The 11,458-nt window shown below is 43.7% G+C and overlaps 1 protein-coding gene across 1 annotated transcript in view; it reads right to left on the minus strand.

The window, feature by feature from the left end:
- SLCO5A1 (solute carrier organic anion transporter family member 5A1) overlaps positions 1–11,252 on the minus strand; it is a 177,599-nt gene extending 166,347 nt beyond the window's left edge. The window contains exons 1-2 of the mRNA XM_073631780.1: positions 11,001–11,252; positions 571–1,974 (exon numbers count right to left, since the gene is read on the minus strand). Coding sequence (XP_073487881.1) covers positions 571–1,537 — 967 coding nt within the window. The 5' untranslated portion in view covers positions 1,538–1,974; positions 11,001–11,252. The remainder of the gene's footprint in view (positions 1–570; positions 1,975–11,000) is intronic.
- Positions 11,253–11,458: the final 206 nt, after the last annotated feature.

Below are 11,458 nucleotides of genomic sequence, written 5' to 3' on the forward strand. Positions count from 1 at the left end.
TCCAGTGGCTTTTGTTTTCTCAAAAGTTTGACGGACTTAGATTTGAAACATGTTTCAAATCTATCCGATGGACTCGAGTCCGGTCGAAAAGTCTGCTCGTCTGTATGCTAGTCCAACGGACAAAAACTGACGCTAGGGCAGCTATTGGCTACTGGCTATGAACTTCCTTGTTTAAGTCCGGTCGTACGTCATCACGTACGAATCCGTCGGACTTTGGTTGATCGTGTGTAGGCAAGTCTGTTCATTCGGAAAGTCCGTCGTAAAGTCTGCTCGTGTGTACGTGGCATTAGCAGCACTGAGCCACACATATACATTCCTAGTTTTTCACATTTTTGGTTGATTGGCACAGCTGCTTGGATTAGGCACTTTTATGATTAGAACTGATAGTTTTGCTGCATATGCCTATTATTGTCATATTAGCAGTGACAGCATGAGATTAGGGAGCATACATTTATACGAAACCTACATTTTGATAAAGGGCCCAGGTAATTTCATAAATGTGCTTGACCTACACAGGTAAGAAATTGAAAGGAAGAAAATGCAGTATTTTTCAAATGACAAGTCTCTTACCTAGGTAGAGTGAAGCATTTTCCTTCTTGACATTGTCATCTAAGTAAGTTGGACCCAGGGTGTAAATGGGTGTGGATCCCATGCCAATGAGAATCTGAGCACAGATGAATAAAGCTACATAAAGGGAATGGTCTTTCCCTCCTGAGTCCTCTGGGCACATTGATGACTCTAACGGATCTTTGGCAGTTGTATTGCCATTCATACACAACCCCTTTGCGTCAGAAGAGTTCATTTCCTGAATTTGATATGGTGGAGAAATGAAATGAGGTAAGGAAAAAAGAGCTGCTCCTACAGCAATAAATAAACCGCCTACTGCTAGCCATCGTGGCCTGCGACCTCGTCCTCCAAAGTAGCTGATGAAAACCACCACTAAAAGGCTGCCAATATCAAAACAGCTGACCAGAAGACCAGACTCAGAACTCTTCAAGCTATACCGTCTTTCAATAGTGGTTATCACACTGCTTAAATAACCAGACACCATCAAGGACTGGATGAAAGTTAAAAAACACATGCAGACAAGGAAACATCGGGAATCCGTCAATGTTACACCAAAACCCCAGTTGTTTTTTATTGTAGAAAGTGTCATTGATTGAGAGACGCCTTTTTTATTGTTGGTAGTGGATTCTATTTTATCTGTGTTTCCCGCACCTAGAAAACTGGATGCAGCAAAAGAAAAGATTGTCCTACTGGAGGGTGCACTGCTTTGAGTGGACAGGTTTCTATGATGGCCAACTCTGAAATCTGATTCCTTTTGAACACCATACAAAAAACTTCTTGTTTGTGATGTGTCTACAACTTTTGACTCAAATTCTTGTAAGGTTGATTTACAACACCCATTTAAGACAGGCAAACTTAGCGACCGATAGCTGTCAATCTTCTCTGCGGGATCCCTCTGCTCTTCATGATGGTTGTCCTCAGAATGATAGGAGGCACTGAACAGCTGTGGACTGGGTTGTTCTACAGCCATGGTCAGAAAATGTTCTGGGACACAATGACTAAAACATGAAATGATATGAAAGAATTCCTAAAGCCATCATAATATAATCCATTTTACACTGCTTCCCATTTTTCCTGTCTATAGATAGTCAGATGTTGCGCTGGGTTTTTACTATCCATGAAGGTGCTATTAGAAATTTTAAAGTCTTTCCGAAAAATGTCCTCTGAATAAACACCGATACAGCCGAGCAGCTGTCTCTGTATTGATTCAATGTAAACTGTTCCATCCGGATAAAATGATGATCAACAAAGAGGGGGCATTAGAGAAGGTCAGGCCTCAGACCCGCGATACAGTACTTGGCCATTCTGCATTCCCCATCACCTTTCACAGCCCTGGTTCCACCACAGACAGCAGTTCTTTCGTCCCCATTGTCTCCAGCAAATATCTCCACTGGCAATTTTGCTGATCTGTAATGCAGGGAGAGAAAGCAAAGAAGGTCAGCATACTGCTTCCGTCAGCAAAGCACGGCAGAGGCTTAGAAGAACCTTAAGTGCTGTTTGCGCACACTAAGCTTCACAGTTTCTCTCACCCTGCTTTCTGATTTTTGCTCTTAAAGAACTATAGACAAATATGAAGTAATTACGATGTAATATTTAAAATATGCTAAGTGTAGTTATCTTTCTTAATGTTAAATCCTCACAAGGATTGTGGAAAACACACCAACTAGGTTTACATTTAGGGTTCCCGTGTCTCTAACAAGGAGAACTAAACAAGCTACATGGATGTCAGGGAACAATGAAACGTGAACATGTGTCGCCAGAACACCATGGATCCTTAACACACCAAAACGTTTATTGAAGCGATCACATTAAAAACAGCACTAGTGAAACATTTCAATGCCGCACAGGACAATTTCATCAGACACAGGCATGATAGACAAAGGGGTCCTGCGTGGCCTCAAAAAGTTGAACTGTCCCTGGCTGTGATGTGCTTCAGTAATCCTTTGGAAGATATATTAAGGATCCATACTGTTCTGGGGACATACACTATATTACCAAAAGTATTGGGCCGCCTGCCTTTACACGCACATGAACTTTAATTGCATCCCAGTCTTAGTCCGTAGGGTTCACTATTGAGTTGGCCCACCCTTTGCAGCTATAACAGCTTCAACTCTTCTAGGAAGGCTGTGCACAAGGTTTAGAAGTGTGTCTATGAGAATGTTTGACCATTCTTCCAGAAGTGCATTTTGTGAGGTCAGGCTTTGATGTGGACGAGAAGGCCGGGTTGAGGTTAGGACTCCATGCAGGCCAGTCAGGTTCCTCCACCCCAAACTCGCTCATCCATGTCTTTATGGACCTTGGTTTGTTCACTGGTGCAGTCATGTTGGAACAGAAAGGGGCCATCCCCAAACTGTTCCCACAAAATTAGGAGCATGAAATTGTTCAAAATGTCTTGGTATGCTGAAGTCTTAAGAGTTCCCTTCACTGGAACTAAGGGGCCAAGCCCAACCCCTGAAAAACAACCCCACACCATAACCCCCCCCTCCACCAAATGATTTGGACAGGTGCACAAAGCAAGGTCCATAAAGACATGGATGAGTAAGTTTTGGGTGGAGGAACTTGACTGACCTGCGCAGAGTCATGACCTCAACCCGAAAGAACACCTTTGGGATGAATTAGAGCAGAGACTGTGAGCCAGGCCTTCTCGTTCCACATCAGTGCCTGACCTCACAAATGTGCTTTTTGGAGGAATGGTCAAACATTCCCATAGACACACTCCCAAACCTTGTGGACAGCCTTCCCAGTAGAGGTGAAGCTGTTATAGCTACAAAGGGTGGGCCAACTCAATATTGAACCCTACAGACTAAGACTGGGGTTCCATTAAAGTTCATGCATGTGTAAAGGCAGGCGTCCCAATACCTTTGGTAATAGAGTGTATATACATACATACATACATACATACATACACACACACACAGTGTAGATTTATATATTACAGCAAAGCAACAGTTAAGCTAGGGCTCACTAATATCGTATAGAGGAACCTTCACTTGAACCATTCAGCTCTTGAGCTGCCAATTCACTGAAGCACAATTCTGCATCTAGAGGGTCAAACACATAACATAACATAAAATAGCACATGGAGGAGGAGCCAGCTAGCCATATACATGGCAATTAAATCCAGTAATCAGACTTTCAAAATAATTTTTGGTAAAAATTGCAAAGCATTTGAGGACCTATTATGGTGGTTTGACTGCAAGTAGATGGAATTGAAATTACCCTCATCGAATGCAGCAGAAAAATCTGATTACTTTCAAAAAGATGTCTGTAGTTTGTTTTCATTTTAATCTAAATTTTTGCAATTTGTCTTCAATAAAATCTTTTAAAAATTTTTTTTCAACTATAAAGACAAGAATGCTAGTGTAACCCGTAGGTGAATTTTGTTTATAAATTATATATTTTGGTAAAAAAAATGCAATAAAGTGAAAAATATTGGGAAAAAAAGAAGTTATCACAAAAAAATAAATAAATAAAAACCAGACAAAAAATAGTTAATAAGATTTAAAATGAACATGCCTACAAACTTCAATTTGTAAATATATACCTCCGATCAAAATAAGAATTGGATCAAATTAAAATTTCATGCAAAGAAATGCACACTGGATTGACACAAGCCCACTTTCCCATTTCACAACTTATCGAAGTCTGATGGCTGATCAAAATTGTGGGTGATCGATTGTTTAGTTCTGGTGATTACATTTGATGATATTTACAATTCGCAGTGGATGGAAAATGGTTAAAAGTGACAGAAACTATTCATACGCATGGCCAACATTAGAACGATGATTTTCAGACACCATAAATGTATAAAATTACCCTTTTTCTTTTTTTTCCCTTTTATCCAATTTCTTTATTGTTTGGTCTTTACAAGCCATCTGGCTTTCCCAGTATGAATCACTGAGGACGTTTATTAGGCAGATGGGATTGACCATGATGTGACTGATAATTTAGGGTTTATTTACTCACAATGACAACCAGCAAAATAGCTACATTTTCAAGCAGCAGTCGCATGGACTGATCACCAACCCAGCTTTATGTTGGCTACAGTGAGGCCTCATCAATCACCAGGCAAAAAACAGCTGTTATTAAAGTCATGAAAGGTTTGATTTTTTTTCCCTTCTTTTTTTTTTTTGTGTAAATCAAAAGAATACTTTACAGAGATTTGAACATTCCCACCAATGTGTGTTTTTTTTTTTTTTTTTTTTTTTCGAGCTTTTTGCCTTTTTGTAGAAATTTTATAACATGAGTTTCTATGGAACATGTTCACATCAATGCATTTTTGTGCCTCTGCATTTTTGGAAAGGGTCAGGTACTTTTTTGTACCGCAAAACGGTGCTTTTGTTTGCTTTTTTTGGTACAATAGACTTCAATGGAGAAGCTGCAGAAAAGCATGTAGTGCGTTTTTACTGTGATTTTGCAGCAATTTGAGTTTTTTAATCTGCCCAACAAAAAAATTAGCAAACAAAAAAAAACAAAAAATAAATAAATAAAAAAGCATAAAATTGCAAAACACAAATCGCGACAAAATCACAGGTAAAAATCGCAAGTTATAAAAGTTGCTCGAAAGCAACATGCATAGATGTGAATCGAGCCTAAATACGTTTTAAGTTGAACCGGATTTTCCACCAGGACTGATTGTTCCTTTAAGATGGAAACATTTTTTTTATCAGTCAGTCGGCCCATTTAGTGCAATCTGTTTGTGAAAGATACAATGCTTTGCTTAAAACAATTGTTACATAACTGTGTATGGCTAGCATTGTTTTACATTGTGCTACAATACAGCCCATTGTGCCTATGCATTCACTGTCACTTGCAGTCATTCAAATATGAACATTTCCCATTGGGTATAATAGAGAACTTTAACCACTTGATATTGCGGCAGACAATCAGACACTAACTGACACTTTTGACACTGCAGGAATCAGTGACACTAATACAGTGATCAGTGCCATAATAACGCACTGTCACCTTACTAATGACACTGACTGCAAAGGGGTTAAACATCTAGGGCAATCAAAGGGTTAACTGTATGCCTAGCCAGTGTTTTTGTGTACTGTATGTGCTGCTTTTACTGGGGGAAGAGATGGATTCTAGTCCCCGCTTTGCAGGAACATAAAATACATCCCTTCCCCCATCAGAACGGAACTCTGCCTTCTTTACATAGGTAGAACTCCATTCTGAGTCTCTGCCTGACAATCGGGTACTGCTGGCTGGAAAAAAAAAAAAAGTTTATATATAAAGTCGGGATGGTGTGTGTAGCTGCAGGAATCATCCCCGTATAATCACACAAAGTCCATGGACGTCCACCCAGCGGGGAGCGGAAAAGTGTGCTACAATCGCACTAAAAAAACAATCATGCCACACTCCACGGCCAAAAAAGGCTCTTGATCTACTTTGGGGCATTTGTGGCACGGACTGTCCTATGCACAATGTGCACTTAAGCGTGAAAAGCACACAAAAAAAAAAATTGTGGGAAGGCGTTTCTACTATATTCGGGTGTGAATGGAATGTACTTAGGAGGAGGCAGGATGACCTCGGAAGAGAGGCGAGGGTTAAATTAAAAAATAAAAACCCACACAACAATTACCAAAGTCGCATAGGAATCACTTCTTATCTAATGCTGATGCGACATCTGTCAGTTAACATAGAAATCTGTGGGACTGAAACTGCAGGACACCATTGAAAACAATGTGCTTTCCCTGGTCATGTGATTCGGTGTGACTCAGAAGTCACACTATTGTGAAGAGGATTAATTAGTGACATGTGTGTTCCAAAAAAAGAAAAAACAAAGCAGCATGTTGTACTTTTGTTGACTGTACTGGAACACACTGCACTGGTGAGGACCATGCCATTGGAATCCATGCAACCCATTGTTCTTGTTTTCCTAATGCAGAAAAAAACGCATTGGACTGCATGTGGTGTGAGCCGGCCCTAGGAAGACATACTTGAAGATTTATTTTTTTATACCAGAGTTTAGGATGACTTTAGCCGCACTTCAGATAAGGGCGAGCCAAGCCGAGATGAATGCAAAAGCCTGGAGGCTGAGCAGAATAGTGGTGTCAGGATATGTACTGCTCACTGCTGGGGGCACACTGACTGTACAGAGGACATGGAGGGGGACAGATGAAATCTGGTGTGTGATCGGGGAATACTGACACCTCTTAGTACATAGCTCCATCACACAGCCCAACTCTCCCCTCTGCATGTTCCCAGCTAATAGTGGGATCACATGAAAGTTATGGCAGGGGCAGTGTAGGAGAGGACAGCGGGGACATCACGTCTATGTACTATACGGGGCGACAGGGACATCACATCTATGTACTATATGGGGTGACAGGGACATCACGTCTATGTACTATATGGGGTGACAGGGACATCACGTCTATGTACTATATGGGGCGACAGGGACATCACGTCTATGTACTATATGGGGTGACAGTAACATCACGTCTATGTACTATATGGGGTGACAGGGATATCACGTCTATGTACTACATGGGGTGACAGGGACATCAGATCTATGTAGTATATGGGGTGACGAGGACATCACGTCTATGTAGTATATGGGGTGACAGGGACATCACGTCTATGTAGTATATGGGGTGACAGGGTCATCACGTCTATGTACTATATGGGGTGACGAGGACATCACGTCTATGTAGTATATGGGGTGACGAGGACATCACGTCTATGTACTATATGGGGTGACAGGGACATCACGTCTATGTACTATATGGGGTGACGAGGACATCACGTCTATGTACTATATGGGGTGACGAGGACATCAGATCTATGTAGTATATGGGATGACGAGGACATCACGTCTATGTACTATATGGGGTGACAGGGACATCACGTCTATGTAGTATATGGGGTGACAGGGACATCACGTCTATGTAGTATATGGGGTGACAGGGACATCACGTCTATGTAGTATATGGGGTGACAGGGACATCACGTCTATGTAGTATATGGGGTGACAGGGACATCACGTCTATGTAGTATATGGGGTGACAGGGACATCACGTCTATGTAGTATATGGGGTGACAGGGACATCACGTCTATGTAGTGTATGGGGTGACAGGGACATCATGTCTATGTAGTGTATGGGGTGACAGGGACATCATGTCTATGTAGTATATGGGGTGACGGGGACATCATGTCTATGTAGTATATGGGGTGACGGGGACATCACGTCTATGTAGTATATGGGGTGACGGGGACATCACGTCTATGTAGTATATGGAGTGACGGGGACATCACGTCTATGTAGTATATGGGGTGACGGGGACATCACGTCTATGTAGTACATGGGGTGACGGGGACATCACGTCTATGTACTATATGGGGTGACAGGGACATCACATCTATGTACTATATGGGGTGACAGGGACATCACGTCTATGTACTATATGGGGTGACAGGGACATCACGTCTAAGTACTATATGGGGTGACAGGGACATCACGTCTATGTACTATATGGGGTGACAGGGACATCACGTCTATGTACTATATGGGGTGACAGGGACATCACGTCTATGTAGAATATGGGGTGACAGGGACATCACGTCTATGTAGTGTATGGGGTGACAGGGACATCATGTCTATGTAGTATATGGGGTGACAGGGACATCATGTCTATGTAGTATATGGGGTGACGGGGACATCACGTCTATGTACTACATGGGGTGACGGGGACATCACGTCTATGTACTACATGGGGTGACAGGGACATCACGTCTATGTACTACATGGGGTGACAGGGACATCATGTCTATGTACTATATGGGGTGACGGGGACATCACGTCTATGTACTATATGGGGTGACGAGGACATCACGTCTATGTAGTATATGGGGTGACGGGGACATCACGTCTATGTACTATATGGGGTGACGGGGACATCACGTCTATGTACTATATGGGGTGACGGGGACATCACGTCTATGTACTATATGGGGTGACGGGGACATCACGTCTATGTACTATATGGGGTGACAGGGACATCACGTCTATGTACTATATGGGGTGACAGGGACATCACGTCTATGTACTATATGGGGTGACAGGGACATCACGTCTATGTACTATATGGGGTGACAGGGACATCACGTCTATGTACTATATGGGGTGACAGGGACATCACGTCTATGTACTATATGGGGTGACAGGGACATCACGTCTATGTAGAATATGGGGTGACAGGGACATCACGTCTATGTAGTGTATGGGGTGACAGGGACATCATGTCTATGTAGTATATGGGGTGACAGGGACATCATGTCTATGTAGTATATGGGGTGACGGGGACATCACGTCTATGTACTATATGGGGTGACAGGGACATCACGTCTATGTAGTATATGGGGTGACAGGGACATCACGTCTATGTAGTATATGGGGTGACAGGGACATCACGTCTATGTAGTATATGGGGTGACAGGGACATCACGTCTATGTAGTATATGGGGTGACAGGGACATCACGTCTATGTAGTATATGGGGTGACAGGGACATCACGTCTATGTAGTGTATGGGGTGACAGGGACATCATGTCTATGTAGTGTATGGGGTGACAGGGACATCATGTCTATGTAGTATATGGGGTGACGGGGACATCATGTCTATGTAGTATATGGGGTGACGGGGACATCATGTCTATGTAGTATATGGAGTGACGGGGACATCACGTCTATGTAGTATATGGGGTGACGGGGACATCACGTCTATGTAGTATATGGGGTGACGGGGACATCACGTCTATGTAGTATATGGGGTGACGGGGACATCACGTCTATGTACTACATGGGGTGACGGGGACATCACGTCTATGTACTACATGGGGTGACGGGGACATCACGTCTATGTACTACATGGGGTGACAGGGACATCATGTCTATGTACTATATGGGGTGACGGGGACATCACGTCTATGTACTATATGGGGTGACGAGGACATCACGTCTATGTAGTATATGGGGTGACGGGGACATCACGTCTATGTACTATATGGGGTGACGGGGACATCACGTCTATGTACTATATGGGGTGACGGGGACATCACGTCTATGTACTATATGGGGTGACGGGGACATCACGTCTATGTACTATATGGGTTGACAGGGACATCACGTCTATGTACTATATGGGGTGACAGGGACATCACGTCTATGTAGTATATGGGGTGACGAGGACATCACGTCTATGTAGTATATGGGGTGACAGGGACATCACGTCTATGTACTATATGGGGTGACAGGGACATCACGTCTATGTACTATATGGGGTGACAGGGACATCACGTCTATGTAGTATATGGGGTGACGAGGACATCAGATCTATGTAGTATATGGGGTGACGAGGACATCACGTCTATGTACTATATGGGGTGACGAGGACATCACGTCTATGTACTATATGGGGTGACGAGGACATCAGATCTATGTAGTATATGGGGTGACGAGGACATCACGTCTATGTACTATATGGGGTGACGGGGACATCATGTCTATGTAGTATATGGGGTGACAGGGATATCACGTCTATGTAGTATATGGGGTGACAGGGACATCACGTCTATGTAGTATATGGGGTGATGGGGACATCACGTCTATGTAGTATATGGGGTGATGGGGACATCACGTCTATGTAGTATATGGGGTGACGGGGACATCACGTCTATGTAGTATATGGGGTGACGGGGACATCACGTCTATGTAGTGTATGGGGTGACAGGGACATCACGTCTATGTAGTATATGGGGTGACAGGGACATCACGTCTATGTAGTATATGGGGTGATGGGGACATCACGTCTATGTAGTATATGGGGTGATGGGGACATCACGTCTATGTAGTATATGGGGTGATGGGGACATCACGTCTATGTAGTATATGGGGTGATGGGGACATCACGTCTATGTAGTATATGGGGTGACGGGGACTTCACGTCTATGTAGTATATGGGGTGATGGGGACATCACGTCTATGTAGTATATGGGGTGATGGGGACATCACGTCTATGTAGTGTATGGGGTGACGGGGACATCACGTCTATGTACTATATGGGGTGACGAGGACATCACGTCTATGTAGTGTATAGGGTGACAGGGACATCATGTCTATGTAGTATATGGGGTGACAAGGACATCTATCTGGGATTCCTCCATCCTCGGATCAGGCACTACATCGCCCAGACAATAGATCGTACGATCTCCCCCCGATGTAGTGCTGTCTCTCCTCCAATCACAGCCCAGAGCTCTCCTCTTTGTTCCATGCCATGTGTGCTCCTCTCCGCTCTGCCTTTGTCTCCTCTCCCCCATTCTCTGTACTGTGATCCGGGGACTGATAAGAGATGACAGTACACTTCTGCTCAGGTCAGCGCTATGTATACAGGGTGAGGAATAATGAGGATAAGAAGCCGATCACTCACCTGTGTTCATTCACTATGAATAGAAGAAGTCTCTGTGCTCTGTGCTCCGGGCTGTGCTGTGTGTGTGCCGGTGTAGAATAGAATGAGACTCTCTATGAATGTATCCCATGTAGAGGTCCCCCGAGTCTTCTGAGCATGCACCGACTTCTCATCTCACCAGCGAGAGATCAGGGGAGATAGCCGAGCGCCGAGCTGACAACACTTAACCCCATAAATGCCGGCCAGCACTGGAGACACGGGGAGTGCAGAGTGTCAGGAATGATTAGAGGCGGACAGTCCGAGCTTATCTCTACTAATAGAGGAGGGGGAGGGGAGAGAAGTGCTTCACTGTCATCATTATTTACAGAAAGGAGCAGCTACACACAGATATAACCCCACAGCTGCCGGGAGGAGCATCGACCCTTCAATGGCTGGGCACCTTTACTGTGTGACTAGCGGGCACTACTTGAAGCCCACTG

The sequence above is a fragment of the Aquarana catesbeiana genome, linkage group LG05 (assembly GCF_042186555.1).
Source record: "Aquarana catesbeiana isolate 2022-GZ linkage group LG05, ASM4218655v1, whole genome shotgun sequence".
Lineage (NCBI taxonomy): Eukaryota > Metazoa > Chordata > Amphibia > Anura > Ranidae > Aquarana > Aquarana catesbeiana.